At 53.4% G+C, this 13354-nt stretch overlaps 1 protein-coding gene across 1 annotated transcript; it reads right to left on the reverse strand.

The window, feature by feature from the left end:
• Positions 1–634: 634 nt before the first annotated feature.
• Positions 635–6167, reverse strand: HER10_EVM0004051 (uncharacterized protein). The gene is made up of 3 exons (XM_035482943.1): positions 2309–6167; positions 1740–2254; positions 635–1688 (listed from the first exon to the last, which is right to left on the reverse strand). Exons 1-3 carry the CDS (start codon positions 3165–3167, stop codon positions 1077–1079), a joined length of 1986 nt encoding a protein of 661 aa, XP_035330586.1. The 5' UTR covers positions 3168–6167; the 3' UTR covers positions 635–1076.
• Positions 6168–13354: the final 7187 nt, after the last annotated feature.

A 13354-nucleotide genomic window follows, 5' to 3' on the forward strand; every position in this document is an offset into this window, starting at 1 on the left:
CTGGGGTTTGATCTTTCACAATACGGTGGTTCTGGCAGAGTGGTGGTAGTGTAAGGTACCTCATAACGTGGGGAAAACGTTCGCCTCACGCCAGAGACGGAGACCTTCAGTAATCATCCCATCGCAATTATTATAGCAACCCCGCCGCAGAAACTTGGACGAGATATCGGCCTGGACGGACACCAAGAAAAGAAGTGGCAGGAATTCAAGGCCTGTTACTCCGTACCTACCGTGGATTCAATTGATTGTGGTGTTACTCCGTACCCTTGACCATAAAATCTGTCAGTTTGCCCACTCAAATGCAACGGTACATCATACACGCTAGCTTCACTTTTCGACGAATCCCAAAATTGAATTGAATCTGACGGAAAAGTCTCATGGTGCAGTCAATCCCACAGATATTCCCTAATCAACCGTATGGGCACTTCGCGCATCTTGACATCAATTTCAAGTAACCAAAAATCGGCAATTGAATGATATGCGCCTGGTGAGCTATGCGACGAGGAAACCTTGCCAATTAAGGTTTGAGGTCGCAGTTCGAGTCGTGATCCCGACGCTCGTCCGGGTTCATCCCTTCCAGGGTCAAGCCACAATGTGGATGTCGCCACCAGAAAGGTGCCACAGCTGATCGACGACATGTCTTGGATTTGCAGTGGAAATGGCATGTTGACCAACTTTTTCAAGTCCTACATTTTGCCTTCATCTCGCCGGACCAAGTGGGAAAGCAAATCCATAAGGCGGAATATGATAAATGGAGAAAATCTGCTCAGTTGACCAGTCCATCCGTACCAACTGTCCCGGTAGCTGTCATATCGCCCAGGCGCGCCCCTTCAACTCCAAATTCATGAGCAACATACACCAAACTCTTTGGTAGAATTAGACAGCCAGATTAGATACATTGAGAAGCAGCATCCAGATAACCAACCATCTCAGCGCTCGCCATGGCCTGCATATGCGGCTGTTGTCGTAAAAACATGTCCAACCGATCGTAAACCACAGAGTCCGGATCCAAATCAACTAATGCCTGAGAAATGAAGTCTTGACCATGTCGCCAATAATACCGATGACGGTGCCGGTTATTGTTGGTACTGTGGCCTCATGGGCGGATATCCTGCAATCATCGCCATTCCGGGTCGCATGGCCGGCACTGATCCTGGACCAGGACTCTGAACTCTATTGAAGAGCCCAATCAGCCTTCTTCCGACGGACGGTTCCAGCTCGGTGCCGTCTCTCGCGATCTTGACCTCGCGGTTCGAGTTCCACGGATTACGAAGGCCCCTGGTACGGTAGAATGGCAGTCGTGCCGTCGATAACCATTCGAGTTTGAAGGGCTTCCCCCAAGCCTTGGTGTTACCGTCGGCTTCTTGGTTCCCGCTCTTACGGCTGCTCGCATCGCTTTGTTCCACCTCAGTTTCCTCTTCCTCGTCACCACTCTCTCCGTCCTCGCGCTCTGCTTCCCAGAAGATGGTGCCACGGGCCGAATCATCAATGATCCTGCCCTTGGGCGCGTACTCTGTGGGTTCGGTAGGAATTGCTTTCGGCAAGTCGACATCGTTAGCGGACTGTGCTTTGGGGGCAAACTCGATCGCGGCGTCCGGGTCTTCGTTAATCTGAGATGTCATTCTTGCGTATCCAAAATATTCGCCCGATTTGTTCGCAGAAAACACCAAGTAGACGTTGTCGACGGCCTATAGAAGTAAGTCAGAGATGCAAGACTAGACCTTCGCGATGCTGCTTACATTAAAAGCAGCATTCAGCGTATCCTCATTGTGAGACTGGGTTGCCCAGATCCCCGTCCTGACACTAAGCTCGAGATCCTCCACAGTCAAACTTTTCAGGATGAAGAACTTATCCTTCTGAGATGTTACTTCTACTGTGGTGACGGGCTTGACATCATTGGACTCTGCCACTGCCACTTCGGGCTTAGCTTCAGTAGCGCTTGGCGGTGCAGCGACATCGTGAGGCGTTTGCGATCCAGAAGACGCCGCTGGGCCTGTAGGTGCTGTAACACCTGTTGCGCCTTCGACAGTGCTCTTGCGCAAGCGGCTGACTAGGCGAACGGACTGAAATTTGGAATCGTGGAGTTTTTGTTGAGCCGTCACGCATGTTTGTTCGTCTTTGAAGTTGGCGAATGCACAGTTGCTCTTCGATATCAGGAATAAGGACTCGAGGCCGTTTGCCTCCTTGCACACGTGGTGGACGAGGTTCATGAGGTCGGTTTGAGGTGGGAGATTTCCGACCCAGATCGCATGTCCTGATGAAATTGTCAGCGAGCGAGTTTTCCTCTTGGACTGGCAAAAAGACTAACCACTTTGGCGCGGTTTTCGCGGTGGCCCGCGTACAACCCCGGATCGACCTTCACCCACATCTATAATTCGGTCAGTGATGCCTCTCCGACACGTTGGCACTGGGCGTGCAATACCACTTGACCTGTGGCTCGAGGGAGCGTTCATACCGCTAGGGTCGATTCCATTGGGCATCTGAGGCATGACCCTAGGGTCGCTGTGTCCAGTGTTCGTTCCCATGTACTGTGCTGAGACCATGGGATTGTGAAGAGCTTGATTCTGGGAGTAGTGGCCAGCTGGAGGATAGTAATACCCTTGAGGGATCTGATTATGCTGCGGGTGGTTCATAACCATTTGGTTCGGGTAGTATCCCATGTTTGGGCGAGCTTGCTGCTGAGTCGGAGAGAGCTGGTTGGTGTAGTAGTGCTGCATCTGGTGGTGCTGCGGCATATAGTACTGCGGGTTTCCCATGGGCATCGCTCCTTGACCAGGATACTGAGGAGCCATCTGTGGCATCTGCGGCATCATCGAAGGCGAGGATGTGGCCGGGCTGAATCGCTGCTGTTGATGCTGCGGCTGGCCAACAGGCACGTAATGCCCATGCCTCATGCTTGTCTGAGGCAGCGCGTTCGCCATGTTGTTCATGTTGAAATTCCCAGGGCGACCGGCTGCGGGCTGCTGAGCCAAGTCGAGTTGAGACGAAAAGGCATGTTGCGGAGGGCCGTACTGCTGATGCTGCGGATGGGGGATGCCTTGAGCTTCCATCCTCGACTTCTCGTCTAGAAGAATGGGCGAAACACTTGCAACGTTTGCGTTCAAGCCCTGGTGAGAGTCCACAATAGGATACTCAGTGACGTTGGGAGGGGATTGAACATCTCCCATTTGTATGGTGCTGGTGCGAGCTGTATCGGAGTTTAAGCCGCCCACAAACTGTCGTAATCGAGTTAGCAAAATGCTCAAACGTCGGCGGCCGGGACCAACGGCGCCAGCAAGCCAGACTGAGGTCCATCTAGTAGTTTATACCTTCGGCGAAGCACTAGTCCAAGCCCCCGGAGCTCTGGGTCGACTGACAGCTCTAACGGAGCAAAACCCAGACGAGAGGAGAGACGGTCAGGATGTGACGGGGAGTATGTATGATTCTAGGCGCCACAACGAGATTGAGCTATTTGCGGTAGATGAGTGAAAGCCCACGTTGTGGCCAATGTGGCTAGTTTGCACAGCCTTTGAGGGAAAGGGGGGGGTTTCCCTCTGGAAAGTCACGCTTCCGAGCGCCCAAGGGTATATGTGGCAGTTAACCCTGCTCAGGAAGGAGCGCGTGCGATGTGTGGCTCAATGAAATTCCTAGAAGGCGATCAGCTCGTCTGGGCGTCCAATACCAATGCAGAGAAGAGCCCGAAGCAGGGGGGACTGCGTAGTCTTTGGTACCGGGGTGATGGGGGGGAGCTGCCGAAGATGACGGGAAGGACGAAGAAACGAGACGCGAGGGGCTAGGTTAGGGAACTCCAGGCATGCACATCGTGTGGAGAGGTGCGGCTTCAGTATGGTGCGGTTGCCACTAAACGAGGGCTGTCTCTTACCTGAACTTCGGGGCGCCGACGCAGGGGTTGCCTCTGTACTGGTAGATCGATGCTCGACGAGTTACGAGTCCAATGATGTAAGACGAATGCGAGCTCAGGACTTGATGATAGGATGAATACAAGTCAAGGTGACGATGTGATCTTGTGCAGCAGAGGACGTCCAATCCAGTTCGATTCAAGAGAACGAAGAAGTATGGAGAGTCGACGACTGAGAAGCCCCCAATGGCAAGACGAGACTCGACCGGTTGAAAAAGACCAAGTCAACGTAAGCGAGGGTTTAGACAGAATAGTCCTGGCGTACCAGTTAGAGGTTGCTGTGGTAGCTGCGTGATGAAGGAGACACTAAGAGTGCTTCTTCTCCCAACGCCCAATGATATTTATGGAAGAAAGAAGGCAACAGCTATCATGAGATCCGGGCAGTAAAAAAGAGAAAGGCGTGGAATAGCAGCACAAGGAAGGTGACGAGTTACCGACAGGATGGTGGCCAAAACCCAAGGGCCGGGTATCTTGCACAAGCAAGCAGAATGTGGAGGCTCTAAGAATCCTAGTTGCTTGTTGAGCAATATGAAAGCTATGGGCAAGCGGCGACTGAGGCGTAGGGGTTTGAGAGAAAACGTTGGAGGAGTTGTGGGATGCCAGAAACGCACGTACTGAAGTAGAGTAGATGGCGCAGGATAATGCCCACAGTTTCGAGCTCGGGGGGAGCTGTCGAGGAGGTGTTGGAGCACTGGAGGTGGGTTCCAAGATTGCGCCGTTGGCCGACTTGAGGAGAGCTCCGAGATGTAGGCGGCAACCACTTCGCCGCTATGCGTCCGTTGTTGCCGTAGTGTATGCGTCGCACCTTTTCTTTTGAAAGATACCACAAGGAAGAGGCCGAGATGTCAGTGCTGATGAGCGAGAGAGGACTGCCCGACTACACTACACCGAGGCAGTTGTGAGAGAGAAGACAGGACGAGTCGAAGGTCGAGTCTGGGTGAGCGACGGGTAAGGCGAGAGGGAAACGACCGGGCCAGACAGTGGGTTAAGTGGCGTTCGAGGAGGGGTGGGTTTAGAGACGAGAGGTGTGCGAATGTAAGTGTATCTGTAGGTATGTGTGTGTGTGTGAGAGAGAGAGAGAGAGAGAGAAGCCAGGGGGCAGACAAGAAAAGCAGTGCAATTGGAGATGGAGAGGCAGAGATGAATAGACAGAGCCATAGCCTCCCGCTTCATGGGATATCTATAATGGGCAGAGGTTGAGAGAGAGAGACACACAGAGGCACAGAAGCACTATACTAGGTACCTAGTAGGTAGAAAGCCTTGCTCTCAGTCCTGGCCAGTTCAGCCCAGATGGAATGGGGAAGAGGAAGGAGGGATGAGAATTGACGAGGAGGAAGAGGAAGAGGGCACACACCGCACACCGTAGGGAGGGGTGGCGGTAGAAGGGGCGATGCGGGTAAGGGGAGCATCCATGATGTGGGAACGAACTGATGTGCATGGCCAGGTGCCCGTTCTGGAACCAGTAGCATCAAATTGGATGAAGAAAGATGGGATTTTTTTCTTCGGTTCTTGGCTGCCGCTCTGAGATGTGCAAGGGACACAGATGTGGTCGGGTGGCCCTCCCACTTGGCCGGGCCACGAACTAAACTAGACGAAAGTAGCTTGTCGCCTTGTGTCAACAGGGATAGACTTGTAGATGGAAGTCTTGTTTTTATGATGAATACGACGATATGGGCACTCAAGCACAAGAGTTACCGAGTCACAATCAAGCGAGAAACTGTAGAGAGCGATGAGGAGAGACACAGAGAGGGAGAATGATGTGTAGGAGATGGTGAGATAGAGAGAGGAAGAAAACTATCCGCCTCCAGGCACCTTACTTGATCCATACACTCGTAGCTCAATGGTGATATGAACATAGTGATACAGGTGCCGACAGACTGACTAAGTATGAGACAACCTTAGTACAGATGGAGACCTCGGAGACAGACAAAAGGGCTAATGAAAACGAGAGAGCGAGGTGCAGAGCAGACCTCACAGAACAGAGTGACAAGAGTAGAGCAGCGACAAACAACACAAGAGACGAGCAGGGCGGCAGGTGGATGAATCCGATGGAGAGCGACCCAGTCTTGCATTTCGCCACTCGACCCGCCGAGCCACCTCACTTTCCAGACACAGAGTCAGGAAAGGGAAGGGAAGCAATCTGTGTCCAAGTACGTAGCCAAGTAGCAAGTAGCCAGCGACAGGGCGAGAAGGTACGCAGTCGAATAAGGTACTGTGGCCTGTGGTCTGTGGTCTGTGGCTAAGGTAGAGTACTTCCACGCTTCTCCCTCGTGCTAGGTATTCTTCCTGCTGCCAAGTACTACAACGTGCCGACTTGACCTGCTCAACTTGCGTACCTGCCTGCCGACTGTGTTGTAAAGAATCCAAGGTAACTTTCAAAGAAAAGTGCAAGGGGATGGGGGAGGAAAGAACAACAGCCCCAGAAAAGAAGAACGAGAGACAGGGACCGCGCTTGCTCGCCCACTCGTTCGATCTCGCTCTGGTCTTGGTGTCTTGTTAGTCCCGTGTCTGGCCCGGACGCCCAGCCACATTGGTCCTGGGCCTCCCCCAGTCGCCCAAAGTCGCCTCCCGGTACGTATCGCTTGAAGTACTCGGCGCGGTACATCCAGAGTACAGGGGACAGGTACAATCGCTCCCGCTACTACTCCGTACGTACGTCGTATCTCCTTGAGCTCCATGTGCTCCCTGCAATTCAGACTTTTTGTCTTCCTGCTTTGGCGCCGCCTTCTTGACTGACGTTGGCTTTTCCCCATCACTTGATGGATCGCTAGCCTCAAATTCTAAACAAGGCGTGCCAGACGGGTGGCGGATACCTGACTGATAGGCATCGCATTCGCAGCTGTGTACTATCAATAGACAATCAACCCCCTGTTATCCATAAACGCAGCAAAACATCGGGAATACTCGAGACCCTCAAGCAGATCATTGCCTGCTTCTCGTTGCTTTTCCTTCGCTTTTGGGCTTGTGAGTTTGGCGTTGGGTACTTGCACAGCTGCGACACGGGATCATGCGTTATTCGTACAGAGTAACAGCACCTAGTCGAAGAGGAAAAAGGAAGCATCGGGCTGCTGATACTGGAGCCCACAACCGCATCTCCCGGTCCAGTTCCCCAACTTCGCCTTACATCCCCAGCTTTGCCCAATTGGCTTTAAGCTTTAGCTTGCCGTAACCTCACCCTCGCATCTACCTGACTTGAGTTTGGGTAACCAGAAACGTGCTCAACTGGTGATCTGGGGGCGGCTATGCGCTTCCGAGGCCAATAGCAGGTAGGTGTAGGTAATCCAGAGAGTGAGCTACCTATTCAGCACCGGCGGTGGAGTGGCTCGAGAAAACGTGCGCCTACTATGCCCACGTATCCGTATAGCATTTGTGTTGGCGAGACCCATCCCATCTGACCAAGCTATATCGGTATGAGGCTTGGAGGATAGTCTTATGTCTCATTTCTGCCTCACAGCATGGCAATTTGAAATAAGGCCTGTGAGGCCTACTGGCTCAGTGGTAGTTTAGCCAGAGATAACGGCTCGCCGAAATTCGCCATCACGCCTTTGAAAAGTCATGACGTATATGACCATACCAGTCCCAGCAAAATCAGTAATCCTTCCATCTTTGAAATATGTTCGGTGCCGCGCTTGCAGGAATCTGCCCTGAAGCACTGCAGGCCACTCTTTCCCACCGGTGCCGGAACATCATCCCTTTTCAGCCAAGGCCTTGCTGTAGTGTGTCCAGGCAGTCGGCTGTCGGAAACGCAGACGCCTTAAGACTGCCAGCGCGAAACATAGGAGTGGTCGAGGACAAGGGCGTGAAAGAGATCGAGATGTCTGGCAGATTCCTCCATCCGCTGTGGATCGAGGGCTGCATCGAGAAATCCGCACTCCTCCCGTCCAATGCCCCAGGCTGCGGGCTCATCCAGTAACAAAGGGAATCAGACTTGGGAAGCGTCGCGCTAAGACTGTGAGAGGCTCAAATTGGGCGCAGCACGAGTTGGGTTGGCTGTGAGCCGCATGAGGGAGCCATTGTGCGGGGAGACCGGTGGTCTAGACCATTCTCCCCTTACCCAGACAGCCCGTAAGTTGTAACACGCCCATCTGGATGATCTCCAGGCAAGAGAGGCCTGTAGGTTGACGCGGGCTCTCGGCCCATCGGTGGTCTGATCATTCCATAGCCCCCAAGTTGTTTCTCCGGCTCGCCAACCGCAGTAGTAAATTGTAATAAGGTAAGCCGGCCAAGCGTCCAAACCCACGTGGTTGGGGCAAAGGTGGTACAAACATCGATTGAACACTGTCGAATATCGCAATCGATGATGAAAGCCATGCTACGAAAGCTTGATAGATGAAGAGAAGAGAGGAAGCGGAGTACACGAGGGCTGGGCCAACGCTGAAGCTGGAGTATCGAGTGGAAGGCTGAAAGTGGCCATCGAGGACTAGGTAGGCCGAGTATGACACAGTTGGAGACGTTGAGTCGTCAGAGTATTGTAGATGACCAAGTGGACTCGTACAGTGCCAGCGAGGGACAACGATGGAGGAATTGGGGGGCAGACAACTCCATCGCGTCGGAGAGTGTACGACGAGTCGGGAGTAACGAGATCATCGAGACGTTGGAGCCTTGGAGTAAAGATTTGCAGCAATATGGGGCACGGCGTTTGTGCCACTGACCAGTAGCCGTGATTCAATCGCGATTCGCGATTGAATGTGTAGGTGATGGCAGGTAGTACGGAGACCGCGCGGTTCACCCCACGTCCAGTCCACTGTCAGTTGCCAGCGTGCTTGACGCGGTCGGATGTCATGGTGAGCCGGCGGCAGTCCTTTGTCTGAGCGATATGGCGGTTTGGACGGAAGCCGAAGTGTGGACATCCCAAGTGGAAGGGGGTAGTGGTGGAGAGGTGAGATCAGGAGGAGTTTGGAGTCGTGGACAGGGTCCGCGGCGGAAACGGGAAACTTCTTAGCGAAGTCTGAAGTGATGGTGACTGATCCGACACCGACCACAATGCACATCTGTTGCCTCGCCTAATTACAGTGGGAAATCGGTCTGGATGGAGTCCCACCTATCCCCGCTATTCTGCCCCACGCTCCAACTTGGAGGGTTCAAGGCCAAGGAAAGAACTGCACCGTGATATTTGACGCAAGTGTGCAAATCCATCTCCGCTGGTTCTTGTTCCCCTTCCACCTTCCACTCCAAGGGTCCAAGCATCATGACTCCATGAGATGGAGACTTGGAGCATTGGAAAAACTCTGTCTTGAGGAGCTCGGTCTCTTGCCGGAGTGTCTCCGAGTAATGTCAATTTGCGAACTGTGAGTTCACCCTCCTCTCTTTCTCTTCTAGCATTGCTCGCCATGGAGTCAGCTTGACAAGTGGTTTTCAGGGTCCAACAGCTCGGTGTACGATTGAGTACTCTATTGGGCCAAATGGGAATAAGGTCGCGCTCACAGATAGGGGGATACCTTTGAGTTTGGGGGCCATCGGCGCTTGATTGCATTGTCTTGGCTACCTCACCTTACGGATAGGTACTTTCCCTAGGTAAGCTGAGATGGCCAAGTTTGTGCCTGCTTTTTTTTTTTTTTGCCTTGTTCCTCTTTCCCTCCAGGTTCCAACTGCCATTTGTCTCGCCTCGCCTGTGTGCCCGCCTCGCCTCATATCTCTCCGCTCCTTCCTCCTTGAAGTATTGCTCCAGTCTGCTTGCTGCGACATTGGACACTACTTACCTCATAGGTAAGGTAGGTACTTTGGATTCGTGCCTTGTACCGTACAGAGCAGGTACCTGCGGATGTACTCGGGAAGGTACTCACCCCCCCGGTCTCCTTACCCGAAATCTCTTGCAACCACGACTATCCAAAGCCGCCGCGCCAAATTTTGACGGCACCGTCAACATGGGATTCTCCAAACTTTTCGATTTTTTTTCAGACCTCCACTTGCATTGCGTCCCCCCCACTGCCCTTGGAGGTCTCCTCCTCTCCTCTCTAGCAGGCCTGATCCCTTCATTGACGCCAACTGGCAAGCCGAAAGCCTGCAGCGGCAGCATTTTTTGCTTCTCCCGCAACCATCTCGAATGCTTGTGGCAAAAAGGCCTGTCTCAAGCTTGTTGGGAGGCTTTCTTACGGTGCTCGCAGCCAGTCACCCGTCAAGCAATTGTCCAATCTCATCGCTGCTTTCACTTCGAGATACCTCTCCGGCGCCAACCCCGACAGCCCGAGTCATCGCCCGAACCCTGTGCCTGAGCAGCAGGACCCTTACCCGTCCACCGCAACCATCTGGGTCCAATCAATCATGGCAATTCTAGTGCAGCTATCCAGACTTGTGACAGCCGGAAGTTCCTCTCCGGGCCAAGTTGTTACTTGTATATTGTACACAACCTGCACTTACATCTCTGACTACTTGGCCGAGATCCAATCATCCACCGGATCATCGCAATATGCTTCGAAAGGGTTTACCAGGGACGCGGGGCCGCCGGAGGTGGAAATGAGCCAAAAAAGCAGAAAATATCCACGGCGCACGCCGTCCAAGGATGCGAGCATGCCAAACTGCCGTTTGACGCCAGAGAAACCGCGCGGCCGAGTATTGCGGCTTGCCGGTCGGAGTTTCGCCACAACTGACCAAGGCTCCAGCTTGACCGGCGCCGATCCTTTACCCCATCCGCACCGAGATCTGCGTTGTATGTGGCACGCATCCCCGAGAATCGTCACTGCTACCACATTATGATCCGGGGGTGAGATCATGGCACGCATGGCTACAACCCGTCGAAGCAGAAACATTGAGGGTTCTTCTTGCACCCCGACCCCGGAAACATGCCACCCGAAGTGCCATGCGTGCGGCGTGCGATGGTCAATAACCTACCCGGACATGATACGGCGTTCTACTAGCAGCCAGGCACTTCAGGTGTACTTGCGCGAGCCATTGATGCCTTGAGAAGAAACCGCCCACATTGCCGAGCGCATCAGACATCTGAAGGCCTGGCCGATTTCCAGCTGCGTTGACAACCAGCATCAAGGGCACCAGACGCCCAGTCGCACAGATACACGGTACCTCGCCGTCACGGCACGGCGCCTTGTCTTCAGCCGCTAAGGCTGGTCTGGCAGCTTTCTCCGCGGCTAGTCTGCCGTTACGGGACACAAATGAGTTAGCTAATGCAGTCTACAGTGGACTGGTGCACATAAAAGGAGAACGGCATTCGACCGAGAGACTACCGGTAACGAAGTCGCTACGTACCGCATCATCTTGACGCCGCATTACCTCATCAACTTGTTAGAGAGGCACTAGTGGTTGGTTTGTTTGAAATCCGTCACTCGAAGACGGTGCAGCGGCATATCCCATGTCGATGACAACACACATCAGCCTCAAACGATGATCAGCCAAAGTCGCTGGTGACAAGGCGGCTCAGACTCAGTACTCCCTCTCGCTAATATGTTAACTGAGGCACTTGGACGCTTGGCCAGTCACCGCGGCTGCATGGAGAGAAGCAGCTATTCGAGACAACAACTTACAGGTGACATCGCCTTGACATATAATTTGACCCTCGGACGCAGAACACGCAAGTGCGGTCTTCTACTTCAAAAGTCGCAGCCTCGTTTCTTCGCAACCAGAACCATGTTCCGCTTAGTGCAGTCGGGCCGACAGCTCTCAACGTCAGTGCCTATTCGGTTCAAAATGCCCGAGCTACGGAGGCTGTCGTCCAAAGCCATTGAGTTCTGTACTTGTCACTGGACTTCGACTCGGAATAACAACTTTGACAGTTCTGTGCATCGCCATCTGACTTGGTCTCGACCGTGCGCCGCGGTGGCGACGCACAATCTGTCGCTTCAGAGGATTGTGTGCGATTTCGTTCGCCAGGTGGACCATGTCTACCAGCCTAGCGCCTAGCAAACTTGAGACTCCCCGGCTGCGCAGTAGCAGACTTGATTTCGTTGGAGGAGCTGTCTCCGAGGCCCTGGACGATGATGCTAGTGTGTGCAACCACATCAATGACCCTTGCCGTTACAAGCCACACAGCAGATGCAACATCAGCCACGTCTAGCCCAAATACGCAACGATTGTCTGTACATCCCATGCGCGTCTGACGGCGATTGACGACGATTTACATGGACCATTTGATGTTTCTATATAAACTTATCTCAACTAGAAATGGTAGTATGCCTGACGTAATTCCGGGCAATGGCTATTCTCGGGATGGCAAATCCCCTGATCTGCCGAGAACTAACCAAATACCTTTCGAATACCGTCATATCGGCATCCTCTCCACAATCGGCATGGACCGAAGATAAGATGCTTTTTCCCCGTCTTGGGTTAACACGCCTCTTTTCAAGCTCAAGCCTGTCCAGGTCGTATCAAGACGAAAGATTCCCTGCAATGCTCATCGGCAATGCAACAAGGGTTCAGCTCTCCAGGCCTGCGACGTACTGGCCCATGGTCCGTCCCTTCTTTACCACCGGAGGATCAGCATACGTCTCCAGTGGCAAACAGACCACCCGTTTCGTTGGAAGCTAAGATTTTCGGCGGTGCCTGGTGGCTTTGTAGGTAGTGGTGGTGGGGTTATGAGGATACCTTTGGAGAGTAAGCTTCCGACGACGATCGCATCTCGAAACTCTCTGGGCCCATAGCGGCATTGCGTCTGATGAGGAGAAGCTTATGCTAGATTACGAATCAGTTGTTCGACGTTAGCTGTCAGTAGCCCGCCTTCCAGCCCTAGGCGGTCCCGTAGTACAGTCGTACAGTAAAGTAGCTCGAGACTCCAATAACCTTGTATCGTACAATTGTGGCAATGACAGGCAAGAAAATGTAGAGACCTCATCTGCTCGGATGGTCTCCCCGACAGCCCCGGCGCGGGTCAGGTGGTCGTGAGGCCGGGGGGGGATTGAAAGCTGCAGTCTTGCTTCGTTCCAGCTGCCAATGATACCCCGTACAACAGCTTCCCGATGAAAGGCATGTCCGTCACTATTCAGCATCATCCGCCAAGCTATTCGGTGCTCGCGGTTCTGGTTCATCTAACCCCCCTGGCAAAGGCTCCAATCTCTACATAGAATCTCCAGGAGGCCCCTTTGATACGGTTGACTCGGACCTACCGCTGCCCCGTGATACCTAGCTCCCTCGGGCGTCTAAGACCGTTTCGCTACCGATATCCCGGATCACACAGGCTGGGGGAAGGGCTCTAGCCGGCTTCCCATGGCGTGGCTGTGCTCTCTCCAGAGAGGCACACTCATGGGGTATGTAGATACCTAGATGACAGCCAGACAGAGGCAAAACCAGGCCCTACCAGGCGGTTATCTCAAACGGGGCGGGCGCCGAGTACGCGGTATTTTGCCACTTTGCTCCAAGCTATTCGTCCGCGATCCCCTCCCCAAAGAGCCTCCGTGCTTTCGTGCATCGTGCCCTCGCTAACTCGGTCCAGCCCGTACCCGTAGTGTGACAGGAACGGGCTGTCCAACGTCCAATACCCGTCCGCGATGTCCTTCCATTCCTTTCTGCCCG

This window comes from Colletotrichum scovillei, assembly GCF_011075155.1.
Source record: "Colletotrichum scovillei strain TJNH1 chromosome Unknown Contig00008, whole genome shotgun sequence".
Lineage (NCBI taxonomy): Eukaryota > Fungi > Ascomycota > Sordariomycetes > Glomerellales > Glomerellaceae > Colletotrichum > Colletotrichum scovillei.

Bases quoted from the DNA above. Each gene is read 5' to 3' on its own strand.
- HER10_EVM0004051 (XM_035482943.1), bottom strand. From the start codon at position 3,167: ATGGGAGATGTTCAATCCCCTCCCAACGTCACTGAGTATCCTATTGTG. The intron at 2,255-2,308 runs GTTAGTCTTTTT...CAATTTCATCAG, and splicing joins GCGAAAACCGCGCCAAAGTG to GACATGCGATCTGGGTCGGA. The intron at 1,689-1,739 runs GTAAGCAGCATC...TTACTTCTATAG, and splicing joins CGCTGAATGCTGCTTTTAAT to GCCGTCGACAACGTCTACTT.